The sequence below is a fragment of the Danio rerio genome, chromosome 19 (assembly GCF_052040795.2).
Source record: "Danio rerio strain M-AB ecotype USA chromosome 19, GRCz13ab, whole genome shotgun sequence".
In the NCBI taxonomy this organism is placed as follows: domain Eukaryota; kingdom Metazoa; phylum Chordata; class Actinopteri; order Cypriniformes; family Danionidae; genus Danio; species Danio rerio.
In genome coordinates, this window is record NC_141039.2 from 46,042,486 (window position 1) to 46,060,005 (window position 17,520).

The 17,520-nt window shown below is 33.6% G+C and overlaps 2 protein-coding genes across 5 annotated transcripts in view; both read left to right on the forward strand.

Moving 5' to 3' along the window:
- The window catches only part of wasf2 (WASP family member 2), a gene marked incomplete in the record, with an annotated part of 185,745 nt that overhangs the window by 33,222 nt on the left and 135,003 nt on the right, over positions 1-17,520 (forward strand).
- Positions 5,925-15,446, forward strand: cd164l2 (CD164 sialomucin-like 2). 4 transcript variants are annotated; one of them, XM_087296139.2, is made up of 7 exons: positions 5,925-5,987; positions 6,213-6,315; positions 9,764-9,868; positions 12,480-12,557; positions 12,663-12,692; positions 14,465-14,612; positions 14,721-15,446. In XM_087296139.2, exons 2-7 carry the CDS (start codon positions 6,240-6,242, stop codon positions 14,734-14,736), a joined length of 453 nt encoding a protein of 150 aa, XP_087152265.2. In that variant the 5' UTR covers positions 5,925-5,987; positions 6,213-6,239; the 3' UTR covers positions 14,737-15,446. The 4 variants fall into 4 exon arrangements, with proteins under 4 accessions (XP_087152265.2, XP_087152264.2, XP_088507659.1 ...); XM_087296138.2 differs by having other exon boundaries at positions 5,925-5,981; XM_088651533.1 differs by lacking the exons at positions 5,925-5,987; positions 6,213-6,315 and adding an exon at positions 7,511-8,923 and having other exon boundaries at positions 9,294-9,868.

Consider the following 17,520-nt stretch of genomic DNA (forward strand, 5'->3'; position numbering starts at 1 on the left):
AGCAGGAGATAGAGGCGCACTCTGACAGGCAGGTGGGAATGATGGACGGGGAGAACAAGCATTAAAGGCACATGCAACACAAAACAGCTACGGTGTGTTCAGAGCAAATGCCAATGTTCTGAAAGGTTTAATAAATAATCTAATGGGTGTTTTGAGCTGAAACTTTACAGACACATTCTAAAGACAAAAAAGACATTAAAAATAGGTGTCCTTTAAGCTTTTGTGTTCAGGAGGAGTATCTGGTTTGAGAAGTTAACACAAAAAAGATATAAAATTGGGGAAAATAAAGAAAACCTGTAGCTCCTGTTGATATGAAACAAAGTATGCAAGAAAATAAAGATTATTTATTGATGCAAATCCAAAAGTAAGCTGAAATCCCTCTGTTAAGCTTTTGTTTTTGGAAAGAGTATCTGCAAGCAAGAGTGTAACGTTAGTTTTAGAAGTGGATACAGTCATTCATTCATTTTCTTTTCGGCTTAGCCCCTTTATTAATCAGGGGTTACCACAGCGCAATGAACTGCCTACTTATCCAGCATATGTTTTACTCAGCAGATGCCCTTCCAGCTGCAGCCTAATATAGGGGAACACCCATACACACTCTTCACACACATACACTACAGACAATATAGCTTACCAAGTCACCTATATGTGGGAGAAACTGGAGCACTTGAAGGAAACCCATGCCAACACGGGGAGAACATGCAAACTCTACACAGAAATGCCAACTGACCCAGCTGGGACTCGAACTAGCCACCTTCTTGCTGTGAGTTGACAGTGCTAACCACTGAGTCACCATTCCACCCTTTTATCCTTAGTTTAATAATGCATTTCATACATAAACAACCATCCCTAGTTAACAAAAAATAATAATAACATTCCTGGTGCTAATTTTCTGTGCAGCATGCGTGACGACAACAACAACAGATGTGCAGAGAATCTGTATGACGGAAAATATGATTATTCTGACCTGAGCTAATATCAGCACATCTGATCATTTGAGCACAGCTGATTTTTTCCATCCATGTTGTTTTTAAAGTCTGCTGCTGCATTGCGTTTCATCGATGTCATTGCCGACTGAAATTATAGTTTCAACTTTAAATATGCACCTCACTGAACTTTTACAGAGTTGTTTTTAGAGCATGTTATTTTAAGTAAACACTGACTGGACTTTTTATGCAATTATGCAATCAGCTTGATTTGAGGACAGGTCATACTGTTGGGGGAAAACAGATGGTACACTGAAAAAAAAAACGATTAATTGGATTTGCTCATATTTTTAGGTAAGTGGTTGCAAACAATTTAGGCTAAATTTAAACGCACAAATTAATTGAGCATTATTAAATATAATTTGTTTAAATTCAGCCCATATGAATTGTTTGCAACCACTTACCTTAAAAATATGAGTAAATCTAATTGATAATTTTTTCTCTGTTATAGCTGTGCTGTGGAAGATGACAGTTGGTTTCTGACTAGTTCAAGCTGGAATTTAGCTGGTCCTTGTTGGATATTTAGTTGTGAATTTAACAGTAAAATTCATTCATTCATTTTCTTTTCGGCTTATGCCACGTTTAGACTGCATGATTTTCAAAGTAATCGTGTCACAGATGTTTTCACACTGCATGACTATATGGGCTAGTGTTTCGTCGCTGCTTTGTTTACACTTCAAGATGGATCGGAGACAGGGGATTTCACACTGTACGACTTTACTATAGAAAGAATCGGCGACAATTTTGTCCAAACTACGTCTCACAACCAAAAAAACATAGCATTTTTTGTTATTAACTACATAACGAGAAAGAAGCCTTTAATGGGGTAGAAAATATATTTGCTCACCCGGGTTTGAAGGGAATTAACAATTTTTTCTCAACTTTTTTTTCTTTTTCGACCTGGTTGTGATAATGCTCAGATGTCACGTCAAACAGACAGGGGTGCTCCTGCCAAATTTACGCTAGTTTTTCCTCCATTTCTTGGGTCCAAATAACCTGCAAATGAGCGCTTTTAAATTCTCCCCAACCTCCCGCTGGCCTGCAGGTACCCACGCTAGTGAATGCTGCTCTCTCATTGGCTGTTGGTGATTGTTGATGTTATTTTCAATCAGACCTCATTTCACACGGCATGATTTGAATCGCTGACAGCTTCCGATATTTAGCACGCCAAATATCTCACGGGTGTCAGCGACTCATCTGCGATTCTCTCAGATCGCGTCTTTGATAGTTCACACTGTTTGATTGTCACTCACATGCACGAGCACCAATTTGCCTGTGATTTCAGGCATTTGTCTGCGATTTTTAAAAACCTGACAGCGACTCAAAATCAAGGCTAGAATCATGCAGTGTGAACTAGGCATTAGTCCTTTTATTAATCTGGGGCCGCCAGAGTGGAATGAACTGACTGAATGACTGACTGACCCACCCTCCCCCTTCCCTAAACCAAACCAACAGAATTTTAAAAATCACCGATACCCCAAAAAATAAGCCTTTAAAATTGCACTTTAAGTTGAGTATTGGTATTGTGTAAAATAAATAGTAAAATACTTATAATGGCAAAGCTAAAACAATTGCTAATTAGTAATGAGTTATTAAAACTGTTGTCTAAAAAGCTAAAAACCAATGCTAGTGAATGAAAGTTTGAACATAAAAATATTGAAATGATGATGATAAATGATGAAACATTATTCAAAATTCCCTGAATCAACCTAAATCTTTTAGTTTACACAAAGAAGGCTAAATTGAAGGTTCAGAACTGTTCCTAAATAACTAGGATTTATAGCTAAGTGCCCTTGACGTTTCACTGCAAAATTGTTATATAATAGGGATGTAACAATATTGTAAATACCGTCATACCGCAATAGCAATTTCTTTCAATATTACCGTGGTTGTGACTCAATAAAATCATAGGTCTTTTGGTGAAAAGTTTGCTCAGGCGAATGGAGCGAATGGGAGGTAGCGGAAACTACAATTTTCATCAGCCCAGGCGTGGCCATCATCCTTTGCGGTCTGTTTACGCTACAGATCCAGTAATGCAGAAATGGAGTGTGCTGCTAGTAGTGGCAAAGAAAAAGAGCTAAAAATGGTCGAACCTACAGCGGGTTTTAAATCAGATGTGTGGAAGCATTTCAGTTTCTCTCTGAAAAGAAACAGGAAAGAAGAAAAGGTGACAGAAAAAAGGGAATGCAGGCACTGCCAGACTGTGCTGAAATACAAATCTGGGAATACGACTAACATGATGGGGATTCTTTTAGTCAAGAGGACAGCAGAACACAGCACACTGCTCAGATTGATGGAGACATTGACTTGTACCACCAAGAGACCTCTATCTCACTCATGGCTTGTCCTTTCGAGTGGTGTTTTTTTTTACATGGTTTAATAATTTTTGTTATTAAAATTGAATAATTTAAGTTCCTGTTTGAATGTCATTGATCTGTTCAGTGTTGAGGTAACCTGAACATTCTAGCACTTTTTTTGAGTCTCTTCAATAGTTTTGTTTTTCCTTTAAATAATTCAATAAATACCGTACCGTGCCATTCATACCGAGGTATTACCGTATCGTGAAATTTTGATACCGTTACATCCCTATTATATAACAAAACATCACAGTCCTGATGCACATTATGTGTCTCCAACACCAAACGAATCTACAGCAGCAGCTCATTTAAACTAATTAAACTAAAATTTAACTCTTCTTATATTCTGAGCATGTCAACATAAGAATCATTTAAAAATCCAAATTATTTCAGAAATAAGAGCACAGAAAAAAATACAGTCTCTTTCTGTCATATCCATTATGTACTGTATGTCCTGTAAGTATCTTCTTTCTGAAAATAATAAGAGCACAGACACTGTTTAGCATTCCACCGTTGTATCTCCTTGTGCTCATTTTTGGCGGGAAGTCAGTCTGCGTGAGTGTGTGTGAATGTGTGTGTGTCTACTGCGGAATTTCTCCCCGTTACCTAATGCCTTCAGAGCGCATGCGCGGCTTTATCTCTCTGCACCTAGTCCTCCCTGGAGAAAATAACCGCCCACTCTCTGTCTATTCATGCGCTTTGGCACAACCTATTGATCCGTCTGTGCGTCGTGAGACATTACAAAACCGTTTGAGGGGTGATGGTGTGGGTTAGGGAGATTCTCTGTGGGTTTTAAGTGATCTGTGGGAAGGCAGTGTGAAAACAAATGCAGAGATTTCCCAGATGTGTCAAAAAAAATGATGTGATAGCAGTGACTACGTCCTCCTACAGTACGCAGGCATATGGACTCCTACACCTATTCGTACACATTCACTATATAATCATCATCATCATCACCTCCGCTGTTCAGCTCATGTTGTCATTTTTGATTACTGTTAAAAGGGTTTTGGAGGACGGTGAAGATGCGGATGACTTGAGGGACATTGAAGGTGAAGATGTTATATAAGTATCAGTCTCTCTCTCTCTCTCTGACCCGGTTCTTCCATATGGCAGATTTTCTTTTTTGAGTGTTAGCTGAAGCCTCTAAATGCCAACATACAGTGCCCTCAGTATGAATGTGAATATTTTTATCAATTTCTAAGTGAATATTGGTAATATATACTGCTCGAAAAATAAAGGGAACACCTAAACAACACAATGTAACTCCAAGCGTTCCCTTTATTTATTTATTTATTTATTCATTTTTTAGCAGTATATTCTGGTGCATTTGAACAAAACAGAATTATTAAACTGATAAATTTATTGCAATAGCATTTTAGTCACTGGATATCATTAGAAAGCCAGTGTAAAAAATCCTGGGTACTACACAATTCCTTCATGTTGTCAAAACACAAATGGATTAAGTTAACTTAATAGTTTTCACAAATTTAGGCGGATTGAATATAAAACAATTAAGTTGTTCCTCGAAACTTAAAAAATGTGTTGTTTCAATTGAAAATGAAAAGGCAGCAAAAGTCTTTAGATAATACATTTAAATTCATGCAAAATATTGCAAAAATAAATGACAAACTACAAAAAGTCAACACAATTTTATAGATTTTGTGTTTTTCCTGATTTTTGATGCTTTATACTATACTTTGATGATACTATAATTTGAAATTAAATTAAATTAAAAATTAAATAAAAAAGAATAAAACAAAATGAAATAAAAAAGAGCAAAATAAAATAAAATAAGAATAATAAAATAAAAAATAAAAGACAATAAAAATAAAATAAAATAAAATAATAAAATAATAAATAAATCTCCCTGTGTTGTCATGGGTTTCCTCCAGGTGCTCCAGTTTCCCCCACAAGTCCAAAAACACGTGGTTTAGGTGAATTAAGCTAAAATTGTCCATAGTGTATGTGTGTGAATGAGTATGTGTGGCGTAAAACATATGCTGAATAAGTTAGTGGTTCATTCCGCTGTGGCGGATTAATAAAGGGACTAAACCGAAAAAAAATGAACGAAGCAAAAATAAAATAAAATAAATATCAAATAAAATAAATTTTAAATAAAAATTTTTTTAAATAATATAAATATATTAAAATTATATAAAATAAAATAAAAAATGAAATAAATAAAAATCCAAAATAAAATAACCATGAAAAGAAGCAAAAGCTATATTAAATTTCATCGTTTTGATGCTTGAAAACCTATAATATACTGTATGGAATCAACACCATATGTTTTTTTGTTTTGTTTTTTTGTCTCAAAGACGTTTCTAAACCACCAGGGAGATATACAATCAGAAAAAAGGGTCAAAAGATCCAATACAGACATGCTGATGACAGTTTTGACAAATTTCTGCAGTCAGCCTGTGAAACAGCAGAATATGTTCAGTGGTGTGGATATCAAGACATGGTCATTAGCCATTTGGTTGCCAAGTTACCTGTCTCACATTACACACCTTCCAGTCTCCCTGAATCAGAGAGCATGACGTCAACTCACACACACACACACACACACAGTTGACAGTTCACAACGACCTTTCGTCTGGAGGACAAAGACATTTAGGACTGGATGTCAGCTTGACAGGCACGTGTGCGTTCACGACTTTTACTCTTTAATTTTTAGTTTCAGCTTTCTTTATTTGTGTGTTTCTTTTAGTTCTTTCTCAACTTGTTGACATCTAGTGGTCAGTGTTTACCCAGGCAGATTCAGAAGTCTAGACTCTTTCTTTTTTTTTTTATTATTTAACTCAGGATACAAATTCGAATCTGAATGAGGAGCTTCATGCATTGCTCTCACAGTTTGTGTTCATTATAGGTGGGATTTACTGTCGATTGTTTGAGGATGAGGTGTGTGTGGGCCGCACTTTGTGGGATTGCGCTGCTAATGCAGGTTGTTATGACCAATTCACAGACCACGGGTAAGTATCAGTGCAACAGTTAGCCTATTCTGAGCTGTATTAAAAGATCATATTATAATTTAAGGATATCAAAAACAGTCTTTTTTGACAAATGGGTAAAAACTGTGTGGTTTGTAAAAAAGTGGCGATGCATAAAACATTTAAAATGACATTACTTAATATTTTAGGACTGCACAGTGACGCTTCAAAGGTCTTATAATATTATCAAATTGTTTTTGTTATAAATATCCCTGACAATATTTGTTGTTATATACTGCTAATGCAGGTTATTCTAACCAATTCACAGACCATGGATAGGTATCAGTGCAACAGTTAGCTTATTCTGAGCTGTATTAAAAGATCATATTAAGTGTTATTATATTATATTAGGAATCAATGGGTAACACAGAGTGGTTTGCAGATAAAGTGGCAATGCATAAAATATTTAAAATTACATTACTTAATATTTTAGGGCTGCACAGTGTCGCTTCATAATATAATTATGTCATCTTATAATATTTATCAAATTATTTTTATTCTAAATATGTCTGATATTTGTTGATATAAACTGCTAACGCAGGTTATTATGACTAATTCACAGGCTACGGATAGGTATCAGTGCAACAGTTAGCTAACTCTGAACTTAATAAAAAGATCATATTAAGTGTTATTATATTATATGAGGGATCAAAAATGGTCTTTTTTGACAAATGAGTAAAACTGAGTGGTTTGCAGATAAAGTGGCAATGCATAATATATTTAAAATGACATTACTTAATATTTTTGGACTGCACAGTGACCCTGAAAGTGTCTTTAATATGTTATTAAATGTTTTTTGTTAAACAGTAAATATATATGACAATACTTGTTGTTATATGCATCAAATGCAGGTTATTATGACCAATTCACAGACCACAGAGATGTATCAGTGCAACAGTTAGCTTATTCTGAGCTGTATTAAATGATCATGTTAAATGTTAATAATTATATGAGGGATCAATGGGTAAAACCGAGTGGTTTAAAGAGAGGTGGCAATGCATAAAATATTTCAAATGAAATTACTTAATATTTTAGGACAGCACAGCGATATTACAAAGGTTGTTTAATATGTTATCAAATGGGCTTTTGTTATAATATGCCTGACAATATTTTTATGAATTGAGGCTGTGACTATTTTAGACTAATTCACAGACCACGAATGAGTATCAGTGCAACGGTTAGGTTATTAACTGAATTTAAAATATCATATTAAGTGTTATTATATTATATTAAACCCTTAAAATTGTCTTTTTTTGACAAATGGGTAAAAACGAGTAGTTTGTAGATAAAGTGGCAATGCATTAAATATATAAAATGACATTACTTCACATTTTAGGACTGCACAGTGATGCTTGAAGGGTCTTTTAAAATTTTATCAAATGTTTTTTGTTAAAATATGCCTGACAATATTGTTTGGTATTTACTGCTAATGCAGGTTACTTAAACCTTTTCACAGACTACATGTTAGTCTCAAGGCAACAGTTAGCTTGTTCTGAGCTGTATTAAAAGATCATATTAAGTGTTGTTATATTTTAAGGGAACCAAGAATATCTTGTTGAAAAATGGGTAAAACTGATCGGTTTGCAGATAAAGTGGCAATGTATAAAATATTTTAAATTACATAACTTAAAGTTTTATTTAAGTTTATTCATTTTAGTTTATTTGTACAGCACTTTCACAATAACTATAATTACAAAGCAGCTTTGCAAAAAATGCACATTATTGCATTACAATCAGATTGGGAAAAGTGAAGATTAATAGTTAACTTTATTAGTTATTAATGACTTCAACTTATTAACTAGTAACTAATAGCTCTTAGCAGTTAATGTTATTATATAGTTATTTTAGGAATGCACAATGATCCTTAAAAATGTCGTTTATTATGTTATCAAATGTTTTTTATATAGAAATATTCCTGATAATATTTGTCGGTATATACTGCTAATGTAGGTTATAATGTCCAATTCACAAACCACAACTAAGTATCAGTGCAACTTTTTCTGAGCTGTATTAAAAGATCATGTTTAACGTCATTATATTTTAAGGGATCAAAAAATGTCTTGTTGCCAAATGGGTAAAACCGAGTGGTTTAAAGAGAAGTGGCAGTGTATAAAAAATGTAAAATGACATCACTTAACAATTTATTTATTCAAATTCATATGTATAGCGCTATTCACAATAATTATTGTTACGAAGCAGCTTTAAAAAAGGTGCACTTTATTGTATTACAATTAAATTGGGAAAAATAAAGGTTATTAGTTACCATAACTTTATTAGTTACTAAAAACTTCAAATAATTAACTAGTAAGTAATGGCTTTAACAAATAAAGTTATTAAATAGTTATTTTAGGATCCTTCAAAGGATGTTTTTATAAGTTATCAAATGTTTTTTTGTTATAAACATGTCTGACATTATTTGTTGGTATACAGTGTTACACTGAAAGACACTTTAGTAAATGTATTCTGTTAATTATGGTTATGGTTACTAAAGTGTTTTAAACAGATTTCATTCATTCATTCATTTTCTTTTCGGCTTAGTCCCTTTATTAATCTTGGGTCGCCACAGCGGAATGAACTGCCAACTTATCCAGCATATGTTTTAAGCAGCGGATGCCCTTCCAGCTGCAACCCATCACTGGGAAACTTAAATAGATTTCATATTAAGCTAATTTAACCTTAGTTTGATATTTTCCCCTGAATTATCTGATATCTATTAGATAATCTATAATGAATAATTTCATTACATATAACAAATTGCATATTTTGATGATTTTTGATGATCTCATGAATATAAAACATAAAAATAAATAGTAATTCTAACAGTTTAGTTCATCAGATGTACTTTTGGTGGTGCTTTATTTTAGTACTAATACTAATATCTCATAATACTTCAAAACTTGGTGCATTAACCTTTTATAAAATAATGAAATATTTCCCAGTACTAAGTTGCAGCTGGAAAGGCATCCGCTGTGTAAAACATTTGCTGGAATAGCTGCCCGTTCATTCCAATGTGGCGACCCCTGATAAATAGAGGAATGAGCCGAAGGAAAACGAATGAATAATGAAATGCGGTAGCTTGCTGTGTATTTAGAAATGTTTCTACTGTATTTTTAACACTAAATTTCTGCCAATTAAAGAGTTTCTTGGTCATTTTGGGATTCATTCTGAGAAATGGACAATTTTAGAGTCACAGAGCTTTAGAAAAGGTTTTGATGATCTGAAATGTGTTGGTTCTTCCGCAGTTGAAAGACAATTTACTTTATACTCTATCAATTCATTATAATCTCATTTCTCTCTGTTACATTATGATTCATCTTTACTCTAATTATTAGTCTTTCGACAGTTTCTCTCTTAAACCTAAACATATGAAGTGTAATGTGAGCTGCTGAGAATATAACCTTACATCTTTTATCTCCTGACGGATTGACAGGTTCCCCCATTGTAGACTGTTCTCAATTTAACTCATGTGATTCCTGCATCAGCGGAGACCCGGCCCTCAACCTGACACGATGTGTTTGGCAAAGCTGTAATGACGGTAAAAAACACATGTATTATATTTAGTTTAGATGTATTCTCCTGTGCAATGTTGTTCACACACACACACACATACAGAGGATCCCACTGATGGACATGTGATCCTAGCCATGGAGAGCGATCTCAGAAACAACCTGGTGAATTATTCAAACACGGGCACACGCACAGTTACAGCTGCCGTCCACACAGACATCAGTGTTAGTAAATAATTCAACACCATTATCTAGCCTCCTGGAAATGAGTGTGTGTGTGAGAATGAAGAGAGAAGAGAGAGATGTTCAACAAGAAGCAGCATCTTTTAGTCTGTTCATGCTCTGTTGCCAAGGTAACCAAATCTGAAACATGGTCTCTCTCTCTCGCTCTCTCTCATAGACCCATTTCTAAGATATAACTAGACTTGCATGCTGACAGTGCCCATCGATTTTTACACAAACACAACCATTTAGATGGGGACATTCTATAGGCTTGTTTTCATATACAGCTAAATCTGGCAATAGCTCTTTAAAGGGGGACTTATTATGCCCCTTGTAAAATAAGTCACTGATGTCCCTACACTTTCAGAAAAAAGGTAGACGGTTTCTTAAGGAACAGTTTTGTACATTTGTAAAAGTTGTACCTCATATGGCACAGAAAATACCTCTTATGATACTGTTCTGTACCTTTTATAGTACAATTAAAATGAAGGTACTCGATTGTTCTCATAAATAAGGTACATACCTGTAGGACAACTCCTTCTTTATTACAATATCTATGAAAATAAATATGACTGGAAAGACAAAGTGATTTTATGGATAATTTCCATATTAAAACATGAATAATATTTTAAGAGCATATGTTTAAAGAAATTCGTAAATCAAAGAAACTGGTAAATCAAAACTATAGGTATTGTAAACTAAACTTAAGGGCATTTTTAATCAACATTTGGTAAGCATTTTCTGATGAATACAGTTTCATTATTGATACACTCTCAGAAATAAACGTACCAAGCTGTCACTGGGGTGGTACCTTTTCAAAAGGTACACATTGGTACTTAAAAGGTACATATTGGCACCTTAACAGTATATATTAGTCCCTAAGAATTTTAAGAGGAACACTTTTGTACTTTTAAGGTACTAATATGTATCCTTGAGGTATTAATATGGACCTTTTAGGTACAAATTTGTACCTTTTGAAAATGTAACACCCCAGTGACCGCTCTCGTAGCTTTATTTCGGAGAGTGCCTCAGCTTTAAACGTTTGCTTTCCATTACGCACGTGAGCTGGCAAAGTCCTGCATATGCAAAGTGTTCATGCAGACATTTAAGTATTGTAAAACTAATCAAACATTGAGCAGATCTCGTTACACTACTTTTGCATAATTTGATTTCTATTTTAAAATGAAGTAAATTTAATGAACTTTTAAGTGATTACAAAGATTTTGTGTGAAATTGGAGAAAAAAAAAGTTTCATATTGTAGATGGGAGAATGTCTTTCTGTAACATTTTTGTGAAAAAAAAATCATAAGATTTATGTTAAAGTATTTGTATTCCTTATTAAAACCTACTGTACAGATCAAATATACTGATGCACATGCAGTGTCATCTTTAAAAGTTTACATTTAACATGATAGTTCTTTATGAGCTAAGAATAATAGTGCAAAAACTGCCACAAAATCTACTATTTTACTGATTGTTCCATAAATTGACCTTTTATAATGAATGCATGAATAAGTAAGTTTAGTGTTGTGAATAGCTATACTACACTGAATTCTTAATAGGGAGTTTAACATACTTACTATCAGTTACTCACATTTACTATCATTTATAATAATTTATTATCAAGATCTTGCATTTGTGTGGTCAAAGTATGTCATAAATGTCTTATTTTACTATTTTTATGGCGACGTTTAAGCCCCACAAAACAGTATAAACATTATAATTCTGTTAAAATGCACTTACTGTACTATTATACACTATTGTACTATACTTACTGTACAATTATACACTATTGTACTATAGTTACTGTACTATTATAAAGCATTATACAATAGGATAAGTAACGTAAACATAGCCTAAATTCCATCTCATTCATCTAAAATAAATCCAAAAAGTCAGAATTATAAGATTAAATGTCACAATTAACATTGTAATAGCTACTTCTGTGGTAGGAAAGTATTTGCTCAACAAACTACAAGTTTTTATTATAACAAGATAATAAAATAAAAAATATAATGTAAATAGAATGGAAGCCGTCGACGCCATGTTAGCGTCGTGTTTCTTTCCTTTTTATGACTTTGTGAGGAACAGAATGATAGAGAATTGTACAGTTCGATAAATTATATTTTTTCTTAACAACCGTACCGTATGTTTAGATCGTTTTAGATGGTAAAACGTCTTTTCAAAATAAGCATGATCAAGGTTTTTTCCTCCGCGAGTCCGCAGCCTCGTCTTCATCCGTGTTAAACTTAATGTAAGGTCAATTGACCAATCAGAATCAAGTGTCACAAACGTTGGCGTACTATGTGACTATGGCTGAATGTAAACAAAGATATTTACTATTTAATTATGCTATATGTTATGTGTGTATATATATAATATCTATGGAATGTAAATGTGATATATAATTTTTTTCAGGAAATGACACAAGATGTATGTCTGACACTGACGACTATGGAGGCTGCTCTGTCTACAATGAAACGGGCATGTGCCAAAGTGAGCAAAAATGTATATAGTTTGTAGGCTATGAGCTGTGTGTATATTTGCAAATGAGTAAGCCTGATTGCTAACAGTAGCCTATATGTGTTTATATTGTGGTAGATGGTGGATCTGCTGATGGTGGTGGCACAGGTGAGGCTTTAGTTTCACTGTATTCGTTTTTTATTGTTTATACAGTTGTAGTCAGGATTATTAGCCCGCTTTTTTTTTTTTTTCTTTTTTAAATATTTCCCAAATTATGTTTAACAGAGCAAGGACATTTTCATAGTATGTCTGATAATATTTTTTCTTCTGGAAAAAGTCTTATTTGTTTTATTTAGGCTAAAATAAAAGCAGTTTTTAATTTTTTAACACAATTTTAAGGACAATATTATTAGCCCACTTAAGCTATTTGCTTTTGACTGTCTACAGAACAAAAATTATACAATAACTTGCCTAATTATCCTAACCTGCCTAGTGAACCTAATTTACCTAGTTAAGCCTTTAAATGTCACTTTAAGCTGTATAGAAGTGTCTTGAAAAATATCTAGTCAAATATTATGTGCTGTCATCATGGCAAAGATAAAATAAATCAGTTATTAGAGATGAGTTATTAAAACTATTATGTTTTGAAATGTGTTGAAAAAATCTTCTCTCCCGTAAACAGAAATTGAGGAAAAAATAAACAGAGGGGCTTATAATTGAGGGTGTTTAATAAATCTGACTTCAACTGTACAGTAATTCAAATATTTCCCATCAAGTGATGTTTGACAGAGCAAAACATTTTTACAGTATTTCTTATATATTTATCTATACATTTACCTTTATTTCTTGTGAATAAAGTCTTATTTCTGTTAGTTTAGCTGGATATAAACATGTTTTTTATTTTTAAAACAATTTTTAAGGTCAATATTATTAGCCGTCTTAAGACATTGTTTGTTTTCAAATTGCTACAGAACAAACCACTGTAGTACTCGCCTAGTTACCCCAATTAACCTAATTAAACCTTCAAATTGCACTTACTAGTATCTTACAAAATAGCTAGAAAAAATGTATTTACAGTCCTCTAGGCAAATACAAAAAATTGTCATTAGAAATTAGTTGTTGTGTTGGAAAAATATTGTCTTCATTTAATATAACTTAAGAAACTTTTTAAAAATATTTAAAACTCTACTAGAGGGAGGATAATTTTGATATCAACTGTATATAATTTTTATTATTTCCAATTTTATTTTCAAATTTACAGTTACAGTCAGAATTATTTTCCCCCCTGAATTATCCCCCCCTAATATTAGGTTATTTAGATATTTTTCAAGACACTTCTATACAGCTTAAAGTGAAATTTAAAGGCTTAACTAGGTTTATTAGGTTAACTAGGCAGGTTTGGTTAATTAGGCAAGTTGTTGTATAATGATGGTTTGTTTTGTAGATTATCAAAAAATATAGATATAGCTTAAAGGAACTAATAATTTTGACCTTAAAATGGTGTTTAAAAAAACTAAAAACTGCTTTTATTCTTGCCGAAATAAAACAAATAAGACTTTTTCCAGAAGAAAAAATATTATCAGACATACTGTGAAAATTTACTTGCTCTGTTAAACATCACTTGGAAAATATTTGAAAAAGAAAAAAAATTCAAAGAGGGACTAATAATTCTGACTATAAATGTATGTAAAGCAAATCATATTGTACAAACATTACCAGACATTTTACTTAACCGAAAGCAAACAAAGACAAAAAAAAAAAAAAAAAACCTCAATATATATAAAAATAAATACTCAAAACATGCAACTAAGAAATGGAAGGTAGAAAGGGTCCCCAGTTTTTTTTCTAGGCTGTTGTTGATCCTTTGATAGTATCCTCTCAGTTTCAACTGTATATTAAGTATTATTCTTTGCTTTTTTATGCTCATGTTTGACACACAGATAACACGACTCCAGGCCCTCAGTTCTCCCAGGCATCCTTCGATCTGTCCAGCTTCATTGGGGGAATCATCCTGGTGCTGGTGTTGCAAGCTGGAGGATTTTTTGCAATGCGCTTCCTCAAAACAAAGGACAGCACCTATGAAACTATGTGAGTGATCTAAAGATATGTTTGTTCAGTTTTGTCGTTTGATAATGCAGTGTATATCTTCATTTTGCATGTATATGTTTCATAATGTTTTCTTATCCTCTTTTACAGTGATCAACCTCAATGAAATGCACTGGAGAAACAATTGTAGCACAGAATATAAAATGAAGCATATTTTTGAAGAAATTAATGTCGCATTGGCAAAAAGTCTGTACTTTTTTTCATTTTGCTGGTCTTAAAGGGATAGTTCACCCAAAAAAAATAACATTTAATAACCATTTACTCACCTGTAAGGGGTTTATGTTGATCAAAAAAGAAGATATTTTGAAGAATTTTGTAATCCATTGGCTTCCATAGTTGGAAAACAAGTGGTTACCAGTTTCCAACATTTTTCAAAGTATCTTCTTTTGTGTTTAACATAAAAAAGAAACTCAAAATAGGATTGTGACAAGTAAAGGGTGTGTAAATAAAAAAGTGAACTATCCCTTTTAAACCTTAATATTTTTATTGTTTGGTTCAGTTATCAGAAACTATTGTGTGTGTGTGTGTGTGTGTGTGTATGTGTGTGTGTGTGTGTGTGTGTATGAGAAATATGAGAAGAAAAGACAAATATACCAGTGGATTGTTCATGTTTGAGTGTTATCTGTTTGGGTTATTTAGTTTCTCTCTTGTTAATTTATTTCAAATAGCATTGAGCTATGTCATATCTGAAATAATTGCATGCTCTTTTATTGAATGCTATGTGTTTTGTAGTTAATTACTTGGAGTCATTTCGCAATATGTTTGTTATTATTTCTTTATGAAAAATAAAGCAATAAAGTGGGATGTTATACAGTATTAACCCTGCAGGTGTCAGTAAAATGCAATCTATAAAATGATCTAACTCTCTTTTTATATCTTTTTCTTTTCATTCATTCATTCATTCATTTTCCTTCCGCTTAGTCTCTTTATTTATCAAGGCAACCCACAGCGGAATGAACCGCCAACTATTCTAGCATATGTTTTAAGCAGGGGATGCTTCTGCTGCAGTGTTGTGTATTTCATTAATTCATTTTTCTTTCGGCTTGGTCCCTTTATTCATCAGGGGTCGCCACAGTGGAATGAACCGCCAACTTATCCACCATATGTTTTTAAGCAGCAGATGTCCTTCCAGCTGCAAACCAGAACACTGGGAAACATCCACACAACCTTGCACATACACTACAGCCTGTTAAGTTTATTTAAGTCCCCTACAGCGCATGTTTTTGGACTTTTGGATACCGTAGCACCCGAAGGAAACCCACGCCAACACGGGGAGAACATGCAAACTCCATGCGGAAATACCAACTGACCCAGCAGGAGCTCGAACCAGTGACCTTCTTGCTTTGAGGTGATTGTGGTGCTCCGGTTTCCCCAAGTCCAAATACATGTGCTATAGGTGAATTGGGTAAGCTAAAATTGCTTTATTGATCAGGGGTCGCCACAGCAGAATGAACAGCCAGCTTATCCAGCAAATGTTTTACGCAGCAGATCCCAGATCTCTTGCACACACATACACTGTGGCCAATTTAGCTGATTCAATTCAACTATAGCGCATGTGTTTGGACTGTGGGGGAAACCAGAGGAAACCCACACACACAAGGAGAACATGCAAACTCCACACAGAAATGCCAACCCAGCCAGGGTTCGAATCAGTGAGGCGATTGTGCACTGCGCCATCGTGCTGCCCCTTTTTATGTCTGAAATAATTAATATGTCTTAAATAATGTATATAAACTCAGCAGCTCTGAATAAATCAATTTGGAAAACAAGATTAATTCAAGTACTTTGTAGATATGGTTCAAAAATTCTATATTTACCAAAAAATGCTTTGTTTATTTAGCGTTTTCAGGTAAAATATTGTTTTTTTTTTTCAGACATAAGTCAAATTTAAGTAAGTTTTTCCATAAAATAAGCAAAATTACCTGCCAGTGAGGGTAAGCAAAATTATCTTGTTTTCAGTTTGACATAAGACTATTTTGCTTACCCTACTGGCAGGTTATTTTGCCCATTTAAAGAATAAACTCACTTAATTTCATATTATTTCTAAAAACAAGATAATATATTTAAATGTCTAGAAAAAGCTTCTTGATTTAAAATTGTTTAGATATTTTGACTAGAAACAAGACAAAAAAAACACAGTATTTTCTTATTCTTATTCTAGTAAGAAGAGTATTTTTTGCAGCATACACAGGGTTAAAAACTACCCAAATTGGGTAGTTTTTAACCCTACTGCTGGGTAAATATGGGACAGAACACATCAGGGGTTAAATTAACACAAGTAATTGGGTGATTATTTTTTATTGGGTGATTATTTTTAACCCCATAAATGAGTTGTTTTTCTACCCAATAATTGGTTATTTTTACTTAAATAATAGCTTGATTTGATACATAAATGCCTGCAAAAGATGCAATAGTATCCGTATGCAGCCTTTATGATGCAAGCTGAGACTGAATGCACTCAAATGGAGCATGTGACATCACTGTGACGGGTAGGGTTAGGGGTGGGGTTAGGTGAGCCCTTTAAAAAGCATTGGATGCAGCCCAGATTGCACAGCACCAGGTCTGCAGCCAGACCCCTCTCAAAAGATGACCCAGCAATTGTGTTGGTTTGACTTGGCATCACTGAAGTATGGTGGGGGATGTGCAGCTTTGATTACAGGTGTATAAAAGGTGCTAGAAAGAAATTTTTTAATTCTGAAAGATCTGTTATGAGCATAAATCTCATTTTAATTATATGAAAATGCAAGGAATCTGCGTTTATGTTACACTATTTTCATTGCATTTAAACAAATTAGTCCATAATATGTGGTATCCCAGTCAGCATCCCTCTGCTGTGAGTTGATTTGACCCAAAGAGCTGGGTTTAAACTACCTAGGACTCTGAAAATAAC

Excerpts from the sequence above, each read along its gene's own strand:
- cd164l2 (XM_087296139.2), top strand. The coding sequence starts at position 6,240 with ATGAGGTGTGTGTGGGCCGCACTTTGTGGGATTGCGCTGCTAATGCAG. Across the intron at positions 9,869-12,479 it reads TTGGCAAAGCTGTAATGACG|GAAATGACACAAGATGTATG; the intron begins GTAAAAAACACA and ends AATTTTTTTCAG. Across the intron at positions 12,558-12,662 it reads TGAAACGGGCATGTGCCAAA|ATGGTGGATCTGCTGATGGT; the intron begins GTGAGCAAAAAT and ends ATATTGTGGTAG.